General features: G+C 35.5%; 4 protein-coding genes across 4 annotated transcripts; 3 read left to right on the top strand and 1 right to left on the bottom strand.

Annotated features, from left to right (window-relative positions):
- Positions 1 to 4,979: 4,979 nt before the first annotated feature.
- LOC116109072 (ribosome production factor 1) lies at positions 4,980 to 8,082 on the top strand. Its single transcript, XM_031395330.1, has 11 exons — positions 4,980 to 5,285; positions 5,396 to 5,476; positions 5,798 to 5,893; positions 6,021 to 6,104; positions 6,194 to 6,263; positions 6,448 to 6,530; positions 6,818 to 6,897; positions 7,008 to 7,106; positions 7,208 to 7,343; positions 7,600 to 7,689; positions 7,784 to 8,082. Exons 1-11 carry the CDS (start codon positions 5,046 to 5,048, stop codon positions 7,820 to 7,822), a joined length of 1,098 nt encoding a protein of 365 aa, XP_031251190.1. The 5' UTR covers positions 4,980 to 5,045; the 3' UTR covers positions 7,823 to 8,082.
- A 10-nt stretch (positions 8,083 to 8,092) lies between these two features.
- Positions 8,093 to 9,439, bottom strand: LOC116109073. Its single transcript, XM_031395331.1, has one exon. The coding sequence runs from the start codon at positions 9,368 to 9,370 to the stop codon at positions 8,435 to 8,437; it is 936 nt and encodes a 311-aa protein (XP_031251191.1). The 5' UTR covers positions 9,371 to 9,439; the 3' UTR covers positions 8,093 to 8,434.
- Positions 9,440 to 11,027: 1,588 nt separating this feature from the next.
- Positions 11,028 to 14,507, top strand: LOC116109051 (uncharacterized calcium-binding protein At1g02270-like). The gene is made up of 11 exons (XM_031395308.1): positions 11,028 to 11,253; positions 11,366 to 11,551; positions 11,646 to 11,750; positions 11,864 to 11,969; positions 12,165 to 12,382; positions 12,487 to 12,563; positions 12,675 to 12,789; positions 12,883 to 13,011; positions 13,515 to 13,625; positions 13,704 to 13,811; positions 14,171 to 14,507. Exons 1-11 carry the CDS (start codon positions 11,251 to 11,253, stop codon positions 14,393 to 14,395), a joined length of 1,383 nt encoding a protein of 460 aa, XP_031251168.1. The 5' UTR covers positions 11,028 to 11,250; the 3' UTR covers positions 14,396 to 14,507.
- A 1,873-nt stretch (positions 14,508 to 16,380) lies between these two features.
- LOC116108938 (NAC transcription factor 47-like) lies at positions 16,381 to 18,857 on the top strand. Its single transcript, XM_031395173.1, has 6 exons — positions 16,381 to 16,537; positions 16,663 to 16,817; positions 17,398 to 17,517; positions 17,618 to 17,866; positions 18,202 to 18,447; positions 18,585 to 18,857. The coding sequence occupies exons 1-6, from the start codon at positions 16,381 to 16,383 to the stop codon at positions 18,855 to 18,857; spliced, it is 1,200 nt and encodes a 399-aa protein (XP_031251033.1).
- The last annotated feature ends 3,308 nt before the right edge of the window (positions 18,858 to 22,165 follow it).

The following is a 22,165-nucleotide window of genomic DNA, read 5'->3' as shown; positions in this document are numbered from 1 at the left end:
ATTATATAATTAAATTAACAAAACATAATTAAGGACAAACCAAACACACCATACTCGATCAAATAGGATGGAAATACAAATGCATTTAATATTTTTACTGAATTTGACACCAACAAAATAAGCACATGCAAACTACTACGAATCTATATGTGAGGTGATTATGAGAATGTTTTTAATGTAATATAATATATGTTTGAAGAAACATAAATAAAAGATAGACATGAGAGATTTTTGAAATAGTTCAGATACTATAAGTAAGTCCTATATTCATTGTTATTTTATTGTCTGATAGTGTTTTTTATATTGCTAGGAAAGCGAAAGATGGAATAATGCTTTTTTTAATGAAATGATTATTTGCTTGCTTGGCTTGAAGAAATTGCAACGTGTAGCAATTATTTCTTCCTCAAATTCTGACGACTTCTTGGGGTTGTGCCAAATGACCCTTCGTTGATAACAGCTTCATTTTATGGGAGCCAGACAGCCAGTTGGGTGACAAGTGACAACACAACATTCAAGTTTGTTTATAATGGCAAGGACACGTGGCCTGAATCCACGCATTAGGGCTTTTATGGCACAACACCATATTAAAGATTTCCCTCCACCCATTGCTTAAGCTTTCAAATTAATATTTAAATTTAATATTGTTTATAGCAATACGAGATATTTTCTGCTGAAGGATTATCAATGGCTACTGTGTTAGAATCAGAGGTAGGATATCAGGCTGAGAAACCAAAGGAGCAGGTAGCATAGTAAAAATAGGATCTGGTAGAGCATCAGCTTCAGGTTTCTACAAACACCAACGGCGTTCCCTTCCCAAATCGTTTGGTGGGTTGTAACACCATTAATAGGAGCCTAGTTGGTATAATTGTGTTAGTGTACTGTAATGGAGATCTGCATTCTTATAAATGGAGAAAGATAATAATTATCCTCCTTATTGTGTATGAATTAGTCAACTGCTCCTATTATATTATTGGCTTCAATGTTTCACTGATACCATTGCTCAGCATTATCTGATACATATCTCAAATTAAAATTATATAATTAAATTAATAAAACATAATTAAGGACAAACCAAACACACAATTAAATTAATAAAACATAATTAAGGACAAACCAAACACACCATACTCGGTCAAATAGATGGAAATACAAATGTGTAAGGAATCGAGAAAGAGAGGGGCAAAAAGAAGTAATTCAAGACAATAATACTGCCATAGTATGCCAAAGAGAAAAGAAAAAAAGAGAAAAGAAAAGAATTTTTCTATATTTTTCGGTATATTGTAAGCCTGTACAATGGCTAATTTAAACAATTCTTGTAAATGTAAAATATGAAAACAATAAATACAAATCCTTGTAATTTGTTCAATCAATCACATGAATTAAGGTGATTGATTGGAGCCTTAATCACTCCTTAATCTCAGCCAGCAGAGATCAAGGGAAATCAATAATAATAAAGATGCATTCCATATTTCGTCGCTCCCCCTCAAGCTTGTGGTTTGTAAATATCAAAAACTCCAAGTTTGCTAAATAGATATGGATGATGTCTGTTGCATAATGGCTTTGTGAAGATGTCTGCTGGTTGTTCTGAAGTATAAATGTGTAAAGTCTTAATTACTCATTCTTGTATTTTACTCCTGACAAATTGGTAATCAATTTCTATATGTTTCGTTCTTTCATGGAATACTAGATTTTTTGCTATGTCGTTTGCAGCCTTGTTATCACAATATAAAAAAATACTCACTTGTACTTCTAGATCTTTCAATAAACCCAGAATCCGGACGATCTCACACGGTGTCTTTGCCATGGCTCTGTATTTGGCTTCTGCTGAAGAAAGAGATATTGTCGATTGTTTCTTTGTTCTTCAAGAAATAAGAGCTCCCCCTAGCTTGATGCAGAATCCTGTAAGTGATTTTCTTATCATCGGACATGTGGCCCAGTCTGAGTCATAGTGAGCTGTGATATCCAAACCTTTGTCTCGAGGAAGGAGTCCTAAGCTAGGACATCCTTTTAAGTATTTCAGAACCTTTATCGTTGCATCTATTTGAGATTGTTTAGGTCCATGCATGAACTGACTAAGAATGTAGGCTACAATGCATAACTGATGTTTGGACGAGTTATGGTGAGGTAGATCAATCACCCAACAAGTCTTTGATAGTTTGTAGGGTCTTCCAGAGGTGGATCATCTTCAGTAGACGATATCCCATTGTCATATTCTTGATTAGTCAATTTGGTATTTTGTTCTACTAGAATAATACTTGGCTTGCATCTTGATAGCTTAGAATCAGAAATGGGTTCCGAGACATATTTCCGTTGGTTGAGAGATATTCCTGCCAGGGATCTTGCAATTTCCATTCCTAGGAACTATTTTGGCTCTCCTAGATCTTTTATTCGGAATTGTCTGTTGAGATGCTCTTTCAAGGATTTGATGCGTACTTGATCATTTCTTGTAATAAGAATGTCATCGACGTAGATGATTAGAGCAATAAAAGTTTTACCTTTGTGTCAGGTAAATAATGCATAGTCATGTTTGGGCTGAACAAATCCTATACTAGTGAGAGCTTTGTTGAATTTCTCATTCTATTGCCGAGATGCTTATTTTAGTCCATAGAGGGATTTTCGCAGACAACATACTATGTTCTCCCCCTGTCTATGAATGGTAGGAGGAAGATTTATATGAAGGAAGGTATTATGAACATCCATCTGATGGAGAGGCCAGTTACGAATGGAAGCCATTTTAAGGAAAACACGAACAATGACATGTTTGACATTGGTGAGAAAGTCTCTTGATAATCAAATCCCTCACGTTGAGTAAATCTTTTGGCTACCAATTGGGCTTTGTAATGTTCAATGGAGCCATCAGTATGGTGCTTGATTTTTGTAAACTCATTTACAGCCAATGGGTTTTCTATGAGAGGAACGAGGCACTAAATCGAAGGTATGATTCTGAGTCAAAGCAGTAAGTTCATCAGCCATTGCTTGAAGTCAGTGAGATTGTTGAACAACATCTGAGTAACTAGTGGGTTCTCAATCGGCGGAGACATGATTGATACAAGCTCTGTGTACGGGAGAGAGACGGTCATAACTCATATAATTGGAGGTAGGATACAATGTACTTAAGGAATCTGAAATTGTGGACACTTATAGTTTGTTGTCCAGATTGGTGGCCAAGTATGCCTAGTACTACGACGTGTGGGAACAGCTTGAACTAGAACACTGGATCCTGGTGGGAAAACAGCTGGAATAGGGGATCTTGGTAGGGAAACAGCAGTAGGTATCTGAATAGGTGATTCTGCTGAAGGATTATCAATGGCTACTGTGTTAGAATCAGAGGTAGGAATATCAGGCTGAGAAACCAAAGGAGCAGGTAGCATAGTAAAAATAGGATCTGGTAGAGCATCAGCTTCAGGTTTCTATGAGAGGGACAAGACACTAGATCCCAGGTATGATTCTAAGTCAAAGCAGTAAGTTATCAGCCATTGCTTGAAGCCAGTGAGATTGTTGAACAACATCTGAGTAACTAGTGGGTTCTCAGTCGACGGAGACATGACTGATACAAGCTCTGTGTACGGGAGAGAGACGGTCATAACTCACATAATTGGAGATAGGATACAAAGTACTTGAGGAATCTGAAATTGTGGACACTCATAGTTTGTTGTCCAGATTAGTGGCCAAGTATGCCGAGTACTATGGCGTGTGGGAACAGCTTGAACTAGAACACTGGATCCTGGTGGGAAAACGGTTGGAACAGGGGATCTTGGTAGGGAAATAGCAGTAGGTATCTGAATAGGTGATTTTGCTGAAGGATCATCAGTGGCTACTGTGTTAGAATCAGAGGTAGGAGTATCAGGCTAAGAAACCAAACGAGCAAGTAGCATAGAGAAAAATAGGATCCGGTAGAGCATCAGCTTCAGGAAATAGCCTGCACGATGGAGATGAAATAGTATTCTTGGTGGCAAATTAAAAAATGTCTTCATGAAACACAACATCTCTGGAGATCTGAAACCTGTTTGCAACCGGATCATACACTCCTATTATATTATTGGCTTCAATGTTTCACTGATACCATTGTTCAACATTATCTTACACATATCTCAAATTAAAATTATATAATTAAATTAATAAAACATAATTGAGGACAAACCAAACACACAATACTCGATCAAATAGGATGGAAATACAAATGCATTTAATATTTTTACTGAATTTGACACCAACGAAATAAGCACATGCAAACTACTACGAATCTATATACGAGGTGATTATGAGAATGTTTGTAATGTAATGATAATATATGTTTGAAGAAATATAAATAAAAGATTGACAAGAGAGATTTTTGGAGTGGTTCGGATGCTGTAAGCAAGTCCTATATTTACCGTTATTTTATTATTTTCTGACTGTTTTTTTGATATTGTCCGTAAAGCGTAGAAAGATGAAGTAATAATTTTTTTAATGAAATGATTATTTGCTTGCTTGGCTTGAAGAAATTGCAAAGTGTAGCAATTATTTCTTCCTCAAATTCTGATGACTTCTTGGGGTTGTGCCAAATGACCCTTTGTTGATGACAGCTTCATTTTATGGGAGCCAGACAGCCAGTTGGGTGACAAGTGACAACACAACATTCAAGTTTATTTCTAATGGCAAGGACATGTGGCCTGAATCCACGCATTAGAGATTTTATGGCATAACACCATATTAAAGATTTCCCTCCACCCATAGCTTAAGCTTTCAAATTAATATTTAAATTTAATATATCTACTTGTTAACAATATATTGTTTATAGCAATACGAGATATTATCGATATTATGAAATTAATTTGGATTTTCTAAATTTTATATTATAGTATTTCCTTTTTTTTTTTAGTTGCGTGGGCTAGAAATATTAATATTGGGCTTATCGTCGGTTGAACTTAGGCCGGCCCATTTCAGCTCGATTACAATCTCTAATACCCTACTTCTCTTTTCAAAAACCCTAATAACCACAGTGTTTTCATCGTCTTCTTCTCCCTTGCTCCGTCACTGTAAACCAGAGAAAAGGCAAAGCAGAAATGGGGGGAAAGAGAAAGAAGAGCGAAAGCCAAAAATTAATCGAAGGAGGGAAAGACAATGATAAGAATAAAGAAGGCAGCAATAAGAAGAAGAGGGAGATACTCCCATCCATGATAAAAAACAAAGAGAAGAGATCATCAGTACACGCCAAGCTCAAGCACGAGAAGAAGCTCGAGAAACGCAAGAAACTCAAGGCCCGTGATGCCGCCGAGAAACTAGCTCTCGAGCTCGGTGAGGAGGTCCCATCTCCACTTCTTAACCCTAACCTCTCTCTTGATATTATTAGGTAGATTTAGAATGATAATTGAAATAATGCCTTGGAATTAATTTTGTTTTATGGTCTGTGCAGCCTCCGCCAAGGATGGTCCCTCGCACTATTGAAAATACACGGGAGCCCGATGAAACCGTATGCAGGCCCGATGATGATGAGGTAATTTTGACTTTTGGATGTCCTTAATTCTTGGTTTCTTTGAATCGTAGTGTTTGTAAGTGATAATTGTATTCTAGAATAGTGGGAATACATGGCTTAGGGACTTAATTTAATTCCCATTGTTGAAATTGTATACTTCGAAATTAAAAAAAATTAAAATCTGACAGTTGTACAACTTTCCGGTATACCGATACAACTGCTCTACGTTATATAATTTGACTTGATCTCCTTAAATGATTTTTTCTTTGATTTTTTTATGCAAAAATTGCTCATTGCGTGTTTTAGGCTTGTAGCTGACCTTTTATTTATCCTTATTTGCAGCTTTTTGCTGGTAATGATGCAGACGAGTTTAGTTCTGTACTGAAGCATGATCGTACTCCAAAGATATTGATCACAACATGCCGTTTCAACTCTACCGTATGTCCCACTTCTCTTCTCTTTTAGAGATTGAAAGATTCGTAGAGTTTTCACCTTTTTCTTATTAAGGATATTCTTTTTTATGTTTTCTGATAAGGTTAAGTTATTGTTTGTTCTTGGTCTGCAGAGAGGACCAGCTTTTATATCAGAACTACTTACAGTCATCCCAAATGCACACTATTTCAAGAGAGGAACCTATGACTTGAAGAAGGTGCTGGTTATTATTTATTATTCCCTCAATTTTTTTCCCAAATCCAATTAATAGTACATTTGACGATATATAAATTATTATTTCAACAGATTGTAGAATATGCTAACAACAAGGACTTCACTTCTATTATAGTTGTTCACACCAATCGCAGGGATCCAGGTTAGTGGTACTTACTGCTGTGTGATAAATTTTGCGTGTTTCTGCACTTAGACTATGTTTTTATTAACTGGCTTAATTATTTTCTTTTATTTGTATGAGAATGATTTTTTATGGGTGGGTTGTTTACAATTGTGACTATAAAATCAAGGATTCTATCTGACAATCATTTGCGGCTGTCTTTCAGATGCTCTTCTAGTCATTGGCTTGCCTGATGGACCTACTGCCCATTTCAAGCTTTCAAAGCTTGTTTTGCGCAAAGAAATCAAGGTTTGTAGCTAACATCTTGAATTTTTTTATCTAATTCTTTAAATATGTCGTTATAACTGAAATAGTTAATGCTAAAGCCACCAGTGTAATTGAAGCAAAGTGATTGAAAAGAGTAATATTTATGCTAGTATACTCAGTTGAACGTTATAACACCTATCAATGTTCTGCCTTAATAAGTTAGAATAAGCTCTATTATTTCATTTCCTTTATGATAGATACCAATGTATTAGATGTTGACTGATATGAAAGGTTCTCTTATCATTTATATCTTAATTGGTTTCTTTCAGAATCATGGAAATCCTACTGGTCACTTGCCTGAGCTGGTATTAAATAACTTCACTACACGCCTAGGTCACCGCGTTGGGAGGTTGCATTCTCTTACTTTTTAATATTTCAATAAAGATTTACGCTTTTAATTGAATTGTTATGTCGTGCTTCATCTACCTAACAATTTATTTTGTTAATTTTTCCATCTAGATTGATACAGTCGCTTTTTCCACAAGATCCTGAATTTCGTGGTCGGCGAGTTGTAACCTTTCATAATCAACGAGACTTCATATTCTTCCGGCATCATCGGTGTGTGTACTTGCATTTATTAGCTGCTGCATGTAAATAATTTGTTCCTTTTTTCTAACTTATGGTTCTCTGACAAAAGATTATCATTTTAATGCCTGCAGGTACATCTTTGAAACCAAAGAAAGCAAAGAAAGTGATTCAAAAGGTAAAAAAGCAAAGGAAGACTCTAAAAGTAAAAAAGCAAAAGATGCTAAGGGTGAGAAAATCACTAAAGAGAAAGTAATAGCTCGCCTTCAGGTTGGTTTTCCCTAAATTGTATGTACTGCATTTGTGTTTATGAATTTGTGTTTACATGGAATTCTTATTATCCCTGATCAAATGCCTTTACTGTCTTGTATGATGGCTTATTACAGTTTTGAATTGGGATATCGAATTACTGCATAAAAGTTTTTGATATGTTGTTAGTATCTAGTATTTTAGCAAGTTATCTTTTTTGAAGTTTATGTGAACTGTGAATGTCTAAACGCAAGTTCAATTTCCTCTCAATACACAGGAGTGTGGTCCCCGATTCACACTGAAGTTGATCAGTCTGCAGCATGGAACATTTGATACCAAAGGTGGAGAATTTGAGTGGGTTCATAAGGTAATTGATTACATCTCAACCACATTGATTTTGTATCTGAGATGGGTGTTTTTCCTTTTTTCTCATATCTGTTATCTATTCTTGGACATTTCAGCCGGAGATGGACACTAGCCGAAGGAGGTTTTTCTTGTAACATATATGGATTCTTTAATATCTTCGCCTTAAAATTGAAGCATTTCTGGTGGAGGGTTCTTATATGCAACAACCGACGCTGAGATTTGTACCAATTGTCTGCTTCAATGTGGTGGATACCTCTTATTTCACGAATTACGTCATGAGCTTTGATGAACAGATATATGATATATCATTTTTTTCGAATTATGTATCCAGTATGGGATAAAAATGATTGTAATTCAATTATAAGCAATAATTATATTAATCAACATATTTTTCGTAACTATAGTGTTTCGTTTTCGATGTAAGATGAGATTTTTTAGCTTTATAAGACAGCCAACAAAAACAGAAAATAGAAAACGTAGGAAATTTGGTCGAAAAGGAAAATCTGTTGCATTCTGTACATTCAAAGCATGCATGTATAACTTCATGAGTTACGGGGAACAATACGAGGACAGAGAGAAATCAACTATACAGTTTGTCTGCGTCCAAACTCCAACGGAGTAGAGCGGCCAACAAGGCAACAACTTCATCAGGCCATTGATCTTCTAGGAGACGCACGTTGGAGTAACCAGCAACTTTTTTGGAGCCCGAGTAATCTTGCCTATTTGTAATAGACAAAAACCTTTTTTCATTTTTCATAATTGGAATGCAATTGTAAAACCTGATTGCATGCCTGTTTGAGTAGATGAAGGCAAATCAATACAAATATGCATCCAAAAGCAGTAACTCGCAACAGATATTGTTCTGGAGGAGAGTTAATAACTAGATAAACAGAATCTTTAGTTACCAAAATCCAACCTAAACTTTCTAAGATGGACTTGATTACTGTTATCTTTCCTCTGTTCGCCTCAGAAAGTCTACGTATAATCCTCAAGCATAATGTACTGGCAACAAAAAATGTAGTTACTGACCAACCCCTGTAAGTAACCAGCTTCCCTCCCACAACCAGAGCCTCTTTTCGGCACACACAAGAAACACATTCGCCAGAGAATCTTGATGACACAAGAGCATCAAAACCTGTATAATAAGGTAAAATAACAGAGTCCAGATATACGCTTGCATGTAAAATACCGGAAATTGTTGATGCCTCAAAGAACGCATACTTAACGTCTTCGTTAACTAATTCATTGTTGAATGTGAGAGCAGAAATGTAAAGCAGTTGAAGGATGGCGGGACCAATGCAGGAGAGAGGAAATATAGTGTTGATCCTGTGTCCCTTGGCTAGCATTAAGAGAAATATAGGAAGGGAAACTGGACCAGACGGTAGCAAGTATCTCTTTGATTGAGCGACAGAAGTTCGTCCTCTTCTTGAAATATCAATGACCATCAGCACTAGCGTTGCCAGATATGAAGTTGTTGCAAAGATAAGAACAAGAACATCAACCGTAGGAGGATAGTTTCCAGGGTAATTGCTGTCGCAGTAGTAATGATAAGGGCAGCTTAGTGGATCCAGTGTTTCTTCTACTTGCCATCTAATACATTTGAAGAAAGTGCTGCGGACATCTTCCAAATCCCATTCTGGAAAAAGTGCTGCATTTTCTGGACGCAGAAGTTGCCTATCCATTGTGTTGTTTTATGTTGCCATTTTGATCTCCTTACATGCAGATCACTCTTATCGTATATATAAAATGGTAGGAATATAATGCAGCCTTGTCGTCAGGTAAGAAAATGGCAGTTATACTTGGTTGAGATGCTTTAAGTGATGGTAAAATGGATAACGAAATGCCATCTAATTTTGTTCTTCTTTATCTTTTACTCAAGCATGGTTTATTAAGTTACTTAGGTGAGAGTGTACCAGCGAATCACGTAAGACGACGTACTTGCTCGCTATTTAATCTTGTTTATATCTGTAAAAAGGTCGAGTATTTTTGTCTTAATGTTTCTTTGAGGGAATGTTTTCTTGACAATAAGCTTATTCTTTCCTATCAAATCCTGTAATTTTACTTAATGCCTGAAAATAGAAAGAAGTTATGGAATTGTATATTAACAGCAACAGAGAGAGTAGGTTGTTTGTATTTACTTTTAATTTTATATTCTAATTAGAATTTGGATTTGGAGTTGAGAATCAATCAAATAGGTAAGAGAGTACATTCAGAGAGTAGATAGAGGTTGAGCTAGTTTGGTGGTAAAGGAAGGATGTTTGGTGGGTGATTGCTACTGATTTAATGATAGTTTACCAATTTGTTAGGATGATCCCATCTTCATCCAGATTTTTACTATACTCTACTAGTGATATTACTAATATTTTAATACAGGAATGCACAAAACTACTTTCTCATCAAGTATGGTATGATAATTAAATATTTCTTCATGCTACGACCTCAGCTGCTCATCATAAAGTCATTTACGATTCTCAGTTGAGTTGTTCAGATTAGGACAATATCTATCTGCTAACATCACATAATAATAGGCGAATAACACGCACCTTTTTAATTCAATTCAACACATTTTATAAATGTCAACAAATAAGGGAGGGACAAAACACAACAGAAAATTACAATTTAATTCAAGTTTTGACAGTCAGTCCCCTGGATCTATTATGTCCCTGTCAGTTGACGGAATTTCAATTTTATAAATATAATGACTAATTAAGTCAAACATTAAGGACGAAATTGTAATTTACTCAAAACAGAAGCCCTGGGCCATAAAGGCCATTCGTCGACCAAACTCATACGTTAGTCGATTGAAGGTGGTCCGAATTAGTTGTCACGTGGCAACGTGCAATCGCTTGGATGTAGTAGTAACTATCGTCATAAGCACCGACACGTACAGCCTGTCAGAAAACGCGTACCGATATTTAAAATTTTACATTTTAGTACCTGATTCCTTACTTAAGATTACGACAAAAATCATGGTTACTATAATGTTTGAAGTAATCAGAGTTCTGTACTTGTGTCCCCCATCTCCATCTTTTTGTGAGTAATTGTTTCAATTTATTAAATTAAAATAAAATAAAAAAATGGTACTTGACTCGTGAATTATTGTTTTAACTGTTATGGACTCGGTTAATTAATAAATAGTCAAATATAATATGAATAAAAATTGAATTATTTGCGGCCCATAGGCTCTCATATATTCACGAGATAAGTAAGGAAATGAATCGTGGAGATTGGTATGAAGCTCCACCGTTGATTATTAATCAATTGGCTGATTGTTGAAACGCAAAGAATATTCAGTAACTAACAGCCCATAGAGAAACAGCTAAGCTGTTTATAGAAATTGTAAACAACAAAAAGATGTTGGGCCCTTTTGTTTTGTATGCAGACAGGAACATTAACAAACAAAGAGCAATCCATTTCGTTTTCATCTCTCTAAAAAATTCCTCCAGTCTGGATTCCCCATAAAGCATTTTAATTCCATCCACAAAATCATCATTTCTCTTCTTTCCGGAAGCGTCATTTCTCTTATTCCCCACAATCTGGATTCCCATTAAACCTATCTGAAATGGTTGGTTGCTTTCTGAGCTTGATTCGTGAACCTTTCTTTCTCGTACGTTTAAGATTGATTGGTAAGGCAACTGGGATTGATGTTGGTTTTTGTTTGAATATAAATGAAACTGGTGGCGGTGGTGGAATCCAATTCTAACATCCCCAATATCAATTCAAGTGGGAACGATTCCTCTGTTTATAAAAGGTCAAGTTTCAGAATAAACGGCAGGTACCTGTCTTCTGTAATGGGAGAGCCTTGCATTTCTTGTACGACTTTTAACATTTTGGCTCCTATTTACAAGCGTCTCGATGAACAGGTCTATAATCTTCTTCCATCTTATGTTGCTGTTACATTTGATATTTAATTATAAGCTTTCACTTAGTTTAGTCTTGTTTTTGTGAATGATATAGAATCAAAGCCTTCGTGAAAGCGACTTCAAAGAATCCTGGTTCAAAAGAAACCAGGCGATTTTGGATTGGTTGCTTTATGAAAGATCTTCCATTATATGTCTTCAGGTGTTTTTCATGTACCCTTTTGCCTTATTTATTTGTATCAATATGTTATTCTTTGTTATGAAATCAGTACTCAGCAAGCACCATTTTCCATGGCATTTTGGTGTGGTTACTAGGAGTTTTGGGTTGGAAATGAAGAACTCGTGCGTATGTACCAGGAGAGACTTGGTGATGCAGGCTACATTACTTTCAAGCTTGCACGAACCAATAACCGTGGGGACGGTATGTGCTCATTAACTTATATTTTTTCTATTCTATTCAAATTTCTAATTTTTAGAAATTTCCAATACCAATCAATCACAATAGTAGATGATTTGATTGTTTAAATGTGTTGAACTCAACTAAATAAATTCTTTTGGAATTATTAGTTTAGGCAGCTTCCAAAGTAATTATCACAAACTTTTATTTTGCTCTCAGGGCTTTTAACAGCTTTACATCGGAGCTGCTTCAGGGTTCTAAACTATCGAGAGTTGCTTTTTAATGACTTTGGAGACCGAGTGGCTCAACTAGTACATGTTCAATCTGTTGTTCCCTTCTTACCAAACCAAAAGGGCGGCCAACAAGAAATTCTAATTGTAAATACCCATTTGTTATTTCCTCACGATTCCAGCCTATCTATTGTAAGATTGCATCAGGTATACATGTTCTCTTCTGAGCAATTATTTTGCTTATTTTCTATCACTGTTTTGATTCTTCTTAATCATGATGTTGACCACCATGCTTCATATTATTTTGATAGGTATATAAAATACTGCAATATCTAGAAGTGTATCAGAGAGAAAATAAGCTTAACAACATACCCATTATACTCTGTGGGTGAGTTTATTTTTTTGTGCCACCCACCCCTCCTAAATTGATATTCTCTTACTTATCTTCTTAGAATGTATGCATTTATTTATATTTCCAACTGCAATCTGCCTTCTGCAGTGACTGGAATGGGAGCAAACGAGGGCATGTTTACAAATTTCTTAGGTCACAGGGATTTGTATCATCTTATGATAATGCTCATCAATATACTGATGGTGATGCAGATGCTCACAAGGTTTGTTTTATGCCTATATATCACTAAGCCAGCAACAATGTTTTCAATGCTTAATATTTACAATATCGGTTGCATGCCTGTCAAATCTCATAGTGGGTAAGCCATCGAAATCATCGGGGGAACATCTGCGGAGTTGATTTTATTTGGCTTCATAATCCTGATAATAAATCAAGAAAACCACTAAAGACTAGTTGGGCTGAAGCAGTTTTTGGTACCATAAAGGTGCGTAATTATCTTGCCATTTACATGTTTTTGTTGCCATTCTATATGCATCATGTCATTACTCTGTACTTTCCAATATCCTGCCACAAAAGCTAAAAATTATTGGTTTTATGAGACTCAGAAAGAAATCAAGTAAGCTATAGTGTTTGAACACCACATAAATTTCACATATTATACAGCTCTGGTTAGTAAGTGCATGTGGGCTGTACTTCGTGCAATATGTGAACTATGTCTTTGACAACTGTACACTAAAAAAAATTTGCACTGCTTCAATAGCTGATTGGAAGTTCCAACTACCAAGTGAAAAATTATAGATCCGAAAATTAACACTTAAACTTATAGTTCTTATTCTTTTGTCACTTAGATTTGTGTAAAATTGGGGCATGAATTGTAAGCCTGCTCCATTCCACTTCTGTAAAATATTGTTGGAGAATATAAGCATGAAGATGTAGATCAACCATATGGAGCTTTCTATATCTAATGCAAAAATTTCTTGGTTGCAGAATCAGCTTCAAAAAGCTTCCTTGGCTGAAAATGAGGCTTTTGTCTTTTTGAAGGCTGACAACAATGGTGAGGTTATTACTTATTCAGCTTTCTGTGAAGCCCTTCACCAGGTATTCAAATATCAGCCATTTAGTTTAAACCTATTAGCAACAATGAATATAAAAAATGACTTTGCATTTCTTGTACAGGTAAATTTAGTTGGCCAACCTTATGGACTGAGTTTCCAAGAAACATATGATCTGTGGAAACAAGCAGATGTTGATGGAGATGGTGTTGTTAATTATGAAGAATTTAAGGTATTTTACCTATATTTTCTTTTTTCATATTATTAGTTGTTTTTACTCGCAGAAGCCTTGTTCATTGCGTTGTCTCTTGTCAAAATTTGGATGTTTAATCAAGTAAAAGAGAATGGGATCATAATGAAAGAAGAAAACGAAAAAGGGAATGGCTAAATTTGCAACATTTTTATCAGTTTTGATTAATGGTGTTTGAGGTGTTCGAGTGATCAATTGTGAATATAATCTTCACACTCTATGAGTGTCACTAAAGGAGTGTGTAGTTTTGTGGTGTATTTTCATCACTCCGCAAGTTTTATGTTGCATATCCCAGCCTGCATAATTGAATACAATTTTAATAATTATTGGCATTGCAACAGAGGATGTGGAATTCAACTTGTTCAGAGCAAATAGATGATACTTTCAATGACAATATGGAGACTTCCACAGAGCACGCAGAAGAAGTAGTAGTTGGTTTCACAGTAAAGTATGCATTTCTCTTCCCCCGAGAAGTTGAGAAAGGATTATGGCCCGAGAACTACTCTCTTTCTGACCATGCCCCACTCAGTGTTGTATTTTCACCGGTGCGGATGCAGGCTTCTTAATAGATGTAGGCATATTTATAGATAAAACCACTCCTAGGGAAAGAACAGAATTTTGTAAAAGCTTGAAAATCATGTATGGATAGCCCATAGAAAATCTCTTATTGGGTTGGTTGTTTGTTTTTGAATTTAATCATTTGTGTAGACCCAAAATAGATGAAAACTTTTTCAAGAAAGGGAAAACCATGTGCTCAACTTCGGAGTTAATATGAAACAAGAGAAAATACAAAGGCCTCAACGGGTTCTATTATTTTACCAATTGTGAATATAAGAAAAGTATCATTCTACACATATATTTAACTTGATAGATAATTTGGAAAAATTTATCATGCTGCCAAACAGAATATGAAATAGAGTTCATGAGAATAAACAAAACAAAAAAGTGAACCGATGAAAGATAATCTAATAATAAAGGATGATTATTTATATTGAATGTGGTTGCCAAAATCAAAGACATGCTTGCGAGTTGCGATTGCGACTGATGCAGAGGAGGATGTGGTGGATATGATCACTTAATTGGGCGTCATGTAATTAGTATCCGACTTGTAGTAGTGTCCAGTAATTAGGTGGGAGAAAATGTTCGTGAACCAATTGGGTAGTAGATATTATCACATAATAGCCTTTTGTGTATTAAACATGATCACATAGTAAGACCATGTAATTAATTATGGTCTAACATGATGAGGGTGTCAAGTAATTAGGTGGGGAAAATATTTGGCACTCCAACTGGGTAGTAGACATGATCATCTAATAGTCTTTTGGGTAATAGAACAATGGAAGATGAATTAATAGTGGAAGCCGAGGAAGTGAAGAATGCGGTTGGCGCCGAGAAGGTTGTGAAGGACGCAGAGGAATTCAAGGATGTGGAGATCACCGAGAAGAATGTGGAGGAAGGATGAGGACACCCAAAAAAAATAAAAAAAATGTAGGGAAATTTTTTTCCATTTGTTTTAGTATTTTGGATTGTATTTTTGAAAAAGTAAAAGTTGGAGGGAATAATGACGTAGGATTTAAAAAGTAACAAAAACACTCTCCTAGATTTGTTAATTTACTAAATACCATTGTAATAAAAACATTAAAAATTACAAAAACACTCCCACCTATCCATTAAATACCGACAACTGGCTACCACCACCGGAGATTGGCCAGAGTCGTCATATCGGCTCACGATTGGCTGGATCTAGCTGGTCATGCGACGAGATGGCCTTTTCCAGTCAAATCCACCGTGGATCAGGTCGTAAAAGGCCAAACATACGGCCAGATCTAGCAATGTTTGGTCTCCAATGACGGCCAAAGATATAACCGTTATTGACGACCAAAGATATAACCGTCATTGACGATCAGCTACGGCCAAAGATCTGGCCGTCAACGACCAAATCTTTGGCCGTAGATCAAGCCTTTTTCAGCTAGATTCATAATGGATCTGGTCGAAAAATGATAGATCGACGTACTACTGGCCATATCCAATTAGTAATATGTCATTATACCAGATTCTGGCTATCTTTTGACGGTGGTGGCCAGAATCTAGAAAATGTGGGTGGGTGAGAGTATTTTTGTTAATTTCTAAACTTTTTTTTGTAGGTTTTTAGTTAATTTAACAAACTTAAGAGGTTTAAAATAATTGAATAAAATAAAATAAGATTTTTATAATAGGAAAATAAATATGTGTTTTGGGTAGGATAGACGAACGTACCCAATTGTTGCAATTATTCATTCAATCCAAAGTAAAACAATTTTTAACATGTTAAAAATAAAAAAAAATAAAAAAGGTTTCCACTGTGGGACCACGTCTTCAAATCATCTGAAGTAGCTTCGTAGTGAAGGCCTAACTTAAAAGACGAATGAGGAAATCTTTTAGTCAATACTTTATATATAAAGGTGTTAGTGATCAATTGCTTCATTTGTTTATTGTTCAGCAAGACTCTGTCATAGCTTGCGATTAATCTCTCTGCTCTATAACTGTTATTTTCTTTTAAATTTAAGGAACAATGAGCGAAGAAATTGAAATTGTGGGGATGAGGTTTCGTCCTACTGAAGAAGAAATCATCTTGTATTATCTTGAAAGGAAGATGGGTGGCCTTGATTTCCCTGTCCACTGTATTAACGAAGTTGATGTTCTCAAATATGAACCATGGGACTTGCCTGGTAAGTAAACTAAACACCAACACAATACTCACTCACTTGTATAAATAAAATTGATGGACATGGAGATGTCTGTGAACATTACAATCTGCTTTAATTTGTATTTATATTTTATGCTATGCATGCAGACCTTTCCGCTCGCCCTGATAATGAAATGTGGTACTTTTTCAATGCACCTACTTACAAGTATGCTAAGAGTAAACGAACCAATAGAGCAACCAGGGCCGGATACTGGAAAGTCACTGGTAAGGATCGTCCCATATGGGACGATCGGGGGACGAAGGTGATTGGCATAAAAAAGAATTTGGTTTTCTACTTACATCGTTTTCCTAATGGGGTCAAGACCAACTGGGTCATACATGAGTATCATTCCAATAACGCCCCTCTTTATCAGGCATTTTCTTTTCTATTTTTCTCTTTTTTACTTTTCATACCACTCCAGTTCCTAGTCTGTTGTCCTTTTTGATTTGTTTTGTAATTTATTACAGATTATGGGTGTCTGCTTTCCTAGTGAATTATATGTTTGAATAATCTCTGCCAATTTACATTTGCATGTTCAGTTGAATTTAATTAAACGTTATGATGCTTAATTTAGAATCTTGGTTTAAACGGTATGCGTTGTTTGAGGCAGGGAATTTCTATCTTGATCATTTACGTCTTACTTGGATTTAATAAGAATGGTATTAATGCATATTATGAAAAATGAAGGATGTTTTGGTTGTTATATGATTCTGCTAAAAATTAGTTTGGTAAGATCGTGAATCTAATTGGGCTTTAATGAAAAATAGTCATTACTGAGAAATAATATGAATTGCAGATGTATGATGACCTTTATTTATTTATTTGAACGTTAACTTTTGTAGAAAGAATTTGTTCTTTGGCGCTTGAAAAGAAAATCGGGTAATGAACCTAAAAGTAAAGAACCAAGTCGCAGTTCTAAATCTGACTCAGGAAATTATGTTGTGGAAAATACAGGTCCTCAGGTGAGAAAAAAGCATGCCTTGATTTTTCATTAACTTTGCTTCTTGAGCCTGAGAAACATTCGTATATCTGATGCTTTGTGTATATTGATTTTCACTATAGGTAAACTATGACCGACCTGCAGTAGAATTAGATCCACTCGACTCTATTGGATTTGATCACAACCGTCTCTCTGAGCCAGAGTTGCCGATGCACCAGGAGCATGGATCCTTGTATTCTAATTTGTCTATTAATGAGTTTGTCTCTAGTGAGCAGGAAGATGACTTCTTTAAGTCACTATTGGCTTCCAAGGATGGATACTGGGAAAAGACTCTCATCCATGACAAAGACAAGGAAAAGTTATATGAAGAGGTTAGTAATTTTCTCCTGTGGCTACATGATTCGAGAATACACTCCAATAACTACTGGGTTGTGGCTAAATTCTATAGGAGATTAATATATATTGCTATGATGACTGATGCTTCATTCGTGGATAGTATTACAATGTTGGTATTGTCCTATATTCTTTAAAATCTTGAAAGATCTTAAGATGAGAATTTGAGCTGTTTTCATGAAATCTGGCCAAGCCAAGACTTCTGCTTTGCTGCATTCTGGCCGCCATAGTTTTTAAGAATTTGATACTTCATTTTAGACATCTTATTCAAAAAAAGAATAATTACTTGTCCGCTCATATCTATATGTTACAGAGTGGCCAAGTTTTGGAAACTCCATCCTCTCCGGATCGAGACAGCTCATTCAGACCTGTCAACTCAGCTGCGGATTATCCTCAGATCAATTGTATTCATTTGGTCCATGATGATTTTCCTATTAGCAAAAGAACCTTCAAAGCTCAACATCTACCAAAATCGGAGGACTTCATTAAAAAAGAATGTTCTCCTAGAACACTCCAATTGTGGGCTAAAAGTTCACACAAAGCAATATCTAAGTATGAGGTAAGGATATTTATGGCAGCAGCACGGAAAACAGGAAGATAATTTGTCTCCACAGACTTTTGAATTGCAACCTCCTAATGTTGAATGTAGTCTATGTAATTATTTTGAAATACACTTAGCATTATTTCTGTTTGCAGGCGAGAGCAGCAGAGCATGCCTTTTATCTACCCTTGGAGGAGAACTCTGTTGTGAAGTTTGGGGCAGAGTGGGAAAAGGCTCAAAGAATTAATTCAAAAAAAAGTTTGAGGTTTATATCCAACCAATCTGATGGCAGCAACAGAAAGGGTTGTTTCAGTTCCCTGGAGACACCATTTCTAGACCATAAAACAAATTCAGAATATATTCGCAATGTGCTTGTAGCTGTTATTCTGTTCTTATTCTTTATTTGGGAAATTGGGTCTCTTCACTGAGTAATATAGACAAAGAGACAACAGCTCCTATTCCTACATGCATTGGCTGATAAGCATGAATCCATAGCAATCTTGGTGATTTTTAATTGATGTTGTAAGACTGTTTCAGGTCTTGTTTTTTGGTGGTGTAAAGTTATGATGAAACGAAGCATTGAACCTTTTAAAAAGTAAAGTAAGATAAATGTAAAGCTGATTTTCATGGTGTTGCTGGTTTGAGGTACTCAATGTTACTGTTGAAGTGAAGACTGAAACGATGCAATTTTGGAGACTAATGAAACGCTGCGTTTTTGGTATTAATCTGTGTTGGATCCTGGTCGTTGATCCAACTCTGATCTGACGGCTGAGATGCTTCATTGAGTCGACGATATAAAAGGGCAATGTATAGTCATTATTCATACGCATTTTGTCTCTGTTGAAGAACATTGCATTCTCATTTTTCTCTCTATTAGGATTTCAGTTGATTTGGGGAAATCTTTATAACTTGGGTTGATTGGGTAATTTGTTAGTCAACCAGGAGGGCTCTTTGCTCTGATTCTGAGGGATTCCTGGTGAGTGTCTCTAGGATTAGTTACAATGAGGATTACTTGTAATCATTGAGAGTTTGATCGGGTTTGTAGTTGTTCTTGTTTGGATTTGATCTAATAAGTAGTGTAGCAAGCTCTCCCATTTCCGGAGCTCAACATGGACGTAGCTTATCCAATTTGGATAAGTAAACTACGGTAAATCTATGTTGTGGTTGTTCTTGATTTTCTTGTGGTTTGTGTGTTTTTGTTAATTAGTTAAAACAGTGGTATCAGAGCTAATAGGCGTTAGGATTGATCGATTTGGTGAATCATAGAACAATCTAGGGTTTCTGGAAATTCCTAGGGTTTGTTGAAATTTGGGGCTTTTCAAATTAAGTCATTCCTTGGTGATCTAGAGTCCTAGGAGTATAGATTCGGGGTGTTAAATGACAGGCTATTTGCAAGTGTACGAAGTCATGCAAGTAGCAAAGCTCGAGTAAACGAGTGTCGAATCCAAGAGAATTATCTACCAAGTACCAAGTTAGTCTATTTTATTACTATTTAATAAAATAGAATTTTAAGAATAATTTAATGAAAAATAAAACAAACTAAAAACTAAACAAAAACAGAATTTTATAAATACTTTGGTGAAAAGACCAATAAGACTAAACCCAGGGCACATATTTCAATCCAATTTAATCATATACATTGACAATTATTGCTAACCTAATCAAGCTTATTCTAAAGGCCAAACTCCATAATATTTCACTAACTTTCTCTTAAACAATTAGCGAATTAACCCTTAAGTAACAACCCAAAATATCTCTAAAGTGGATTTAGAAGCTAAGAGCTCATTAAGTTCTATGGAATTTACTAAGACCTCACAAATCACGGTAACCTATCTTTAGCGTTCGCTCAATCTATGATTTTATTAGCTTAGACTAATCAGGTTTCATCTCTCGATCTCAACCTAACCCATAAAATCATTCCACTTTCGGGTCTTTAAGAATTGAAAGCATTACACACAATAATAAAACTTAGAATTAATGTTCAATTAAAATTAACAACAATAAAGTCAACACATATTCATAAATTGGGCTACATCTTTAACCATAGAAAAGGAATTTAGTTCATAATTGTAGTAATAAAAACAACCATTTTATTAACAAACATGAGTTCAAGAAAGAAAAATAGAAAAACTTCTCTAATTTGTGACGAAAATTGCAAGAATTCCGATCTCCAAAATAGTAGCCGCTCTTTCTCATTCTCTAACCTCCCTAAAAAGTAAATAAAGACCCTTATTTATAGTGCTGGGGTTTGGAGGTTAATTAGTAAAGAACTAAATGCCTTAAAGCATTCAGATTCGGACTAGGAAAATACAATAACCCAAACAGGCTCGTCATCCATCGCTATGGCTACAGAAATGGTCACTGCGACGATCATTCTTTCTATCCCATGAGTCTGGAATATTTAGAATCTAGAATATTTAGAATCTGGCAAAGTCATCAACATAAACTTTGTAGCTCCCTAAATAATATTTCCAACGCCACAAGAATCATCAAATTCTGATTTCTACAGCTCAACTTATGATCAAAACATCGAAACATGCTCATCTTGAAGAATTTCTAGGTTTTACGTTTCATCTTCAACGCGTCACAACTTTCTCGTTTCAACTCCGATTCTTGCACCATTTGTTCCTACTCATCATGAAATCCATTGACATCAATCTTCTTTATTCAAATATTGTTTTTAACCTAAAAATACTCAAAATACACTTGAGATCCCATAAAAGGTATTTATGAAATAATTAACTCAAATTTCACATTAAAAACACATTTTCCCACAAATAATCTAATTGAATCACTAAAAAAATATGTATGTTCAAGTTCTTATCATTAAATCATCACTTCGAGGGGTTCTTGGAAGAATTAGGGTTCTTTACTTGGTAATCTTTTAAGGAATCCTTTAACTGCTACTGTCTAGGGTTTCAATTAGGGCTTCTTGAAACAGATACAAAATTAAACACAAATACTGACAATATGTCAACCACACGATTGGAAATTACATAATACGATGGAAATATTGACTTCGGTAGTGGGAAGAAGAAGATGAAGACACTACTTTCCCATAACAAAGTGGGGATTGCTTTAGACAAGGACGCAACAAAGTGGCCAGAGGAGAAATTGAAGAAGAAGGAGGAGATCAACGAGGAGGCATACAATCTCATAGTGATGAACCTGCCTAATAGTGTCCTACGAAAGGTAGATGAGCTAGAAACTCCTCTAGCCCTATGGGGTAACCTTGAAACTTTGTACTCATTACAGTCGGCACCCAATCTTGCATTTTTAAAGGGTGCCTTATTTTCATACAAAATGGATAGTACTAAGTCCATTGAGGATGATCTTGATGAGTTTCTAAAGATGACCCTAATCCTTAAAGGAACTGACCAAGAATGACACCAATCTAGCAATGATCCTACTGAATTCATTGACTGAGGAATACCAAGCATCAAGAATGCTTTACAATATTCAGGAACTGTATCTAGCCTAGACTTGATTGTAGCTGGACTTAAAACTAGGGAATTAGAGTTAAAAGTCCAAAAAAGGTTTGGTAGTAATTGTTTGTAAAAAGTAGGCCTGAATCCAGTCAAGTAGGAAAGAATAATCAATATCAACAGGGGTCTAGGAACAAGAAAAGGGGAAAGGGTAATAACAAAGCAAAAACTGAATCATGAAAGTTTTTTTTTCTGTAACAAACCTGGTCACATTAAGAAAAACTGTTTTGAAAGGTTAAAAAAACATAAAT

Source organism: Pistacia vera, unplaced genomic scaffold (genome assembly GCF_008641045.1).
Source record: "Pistacia vera cultivar Batoury unplaced genomic scaffold, PisVer_v2 Contig570, whole genome shotgun sequence".
Taxonomy (NCBI): Eukaryota; Viridiplantae; Streptophyta; class Magnoliopsida; order Sapindales; family Anacardiaceae; genus Pistacia; species Pistacia vera.
This window is presented reverse-complemented; position numbering and strand designations above follow the sequence as displayed.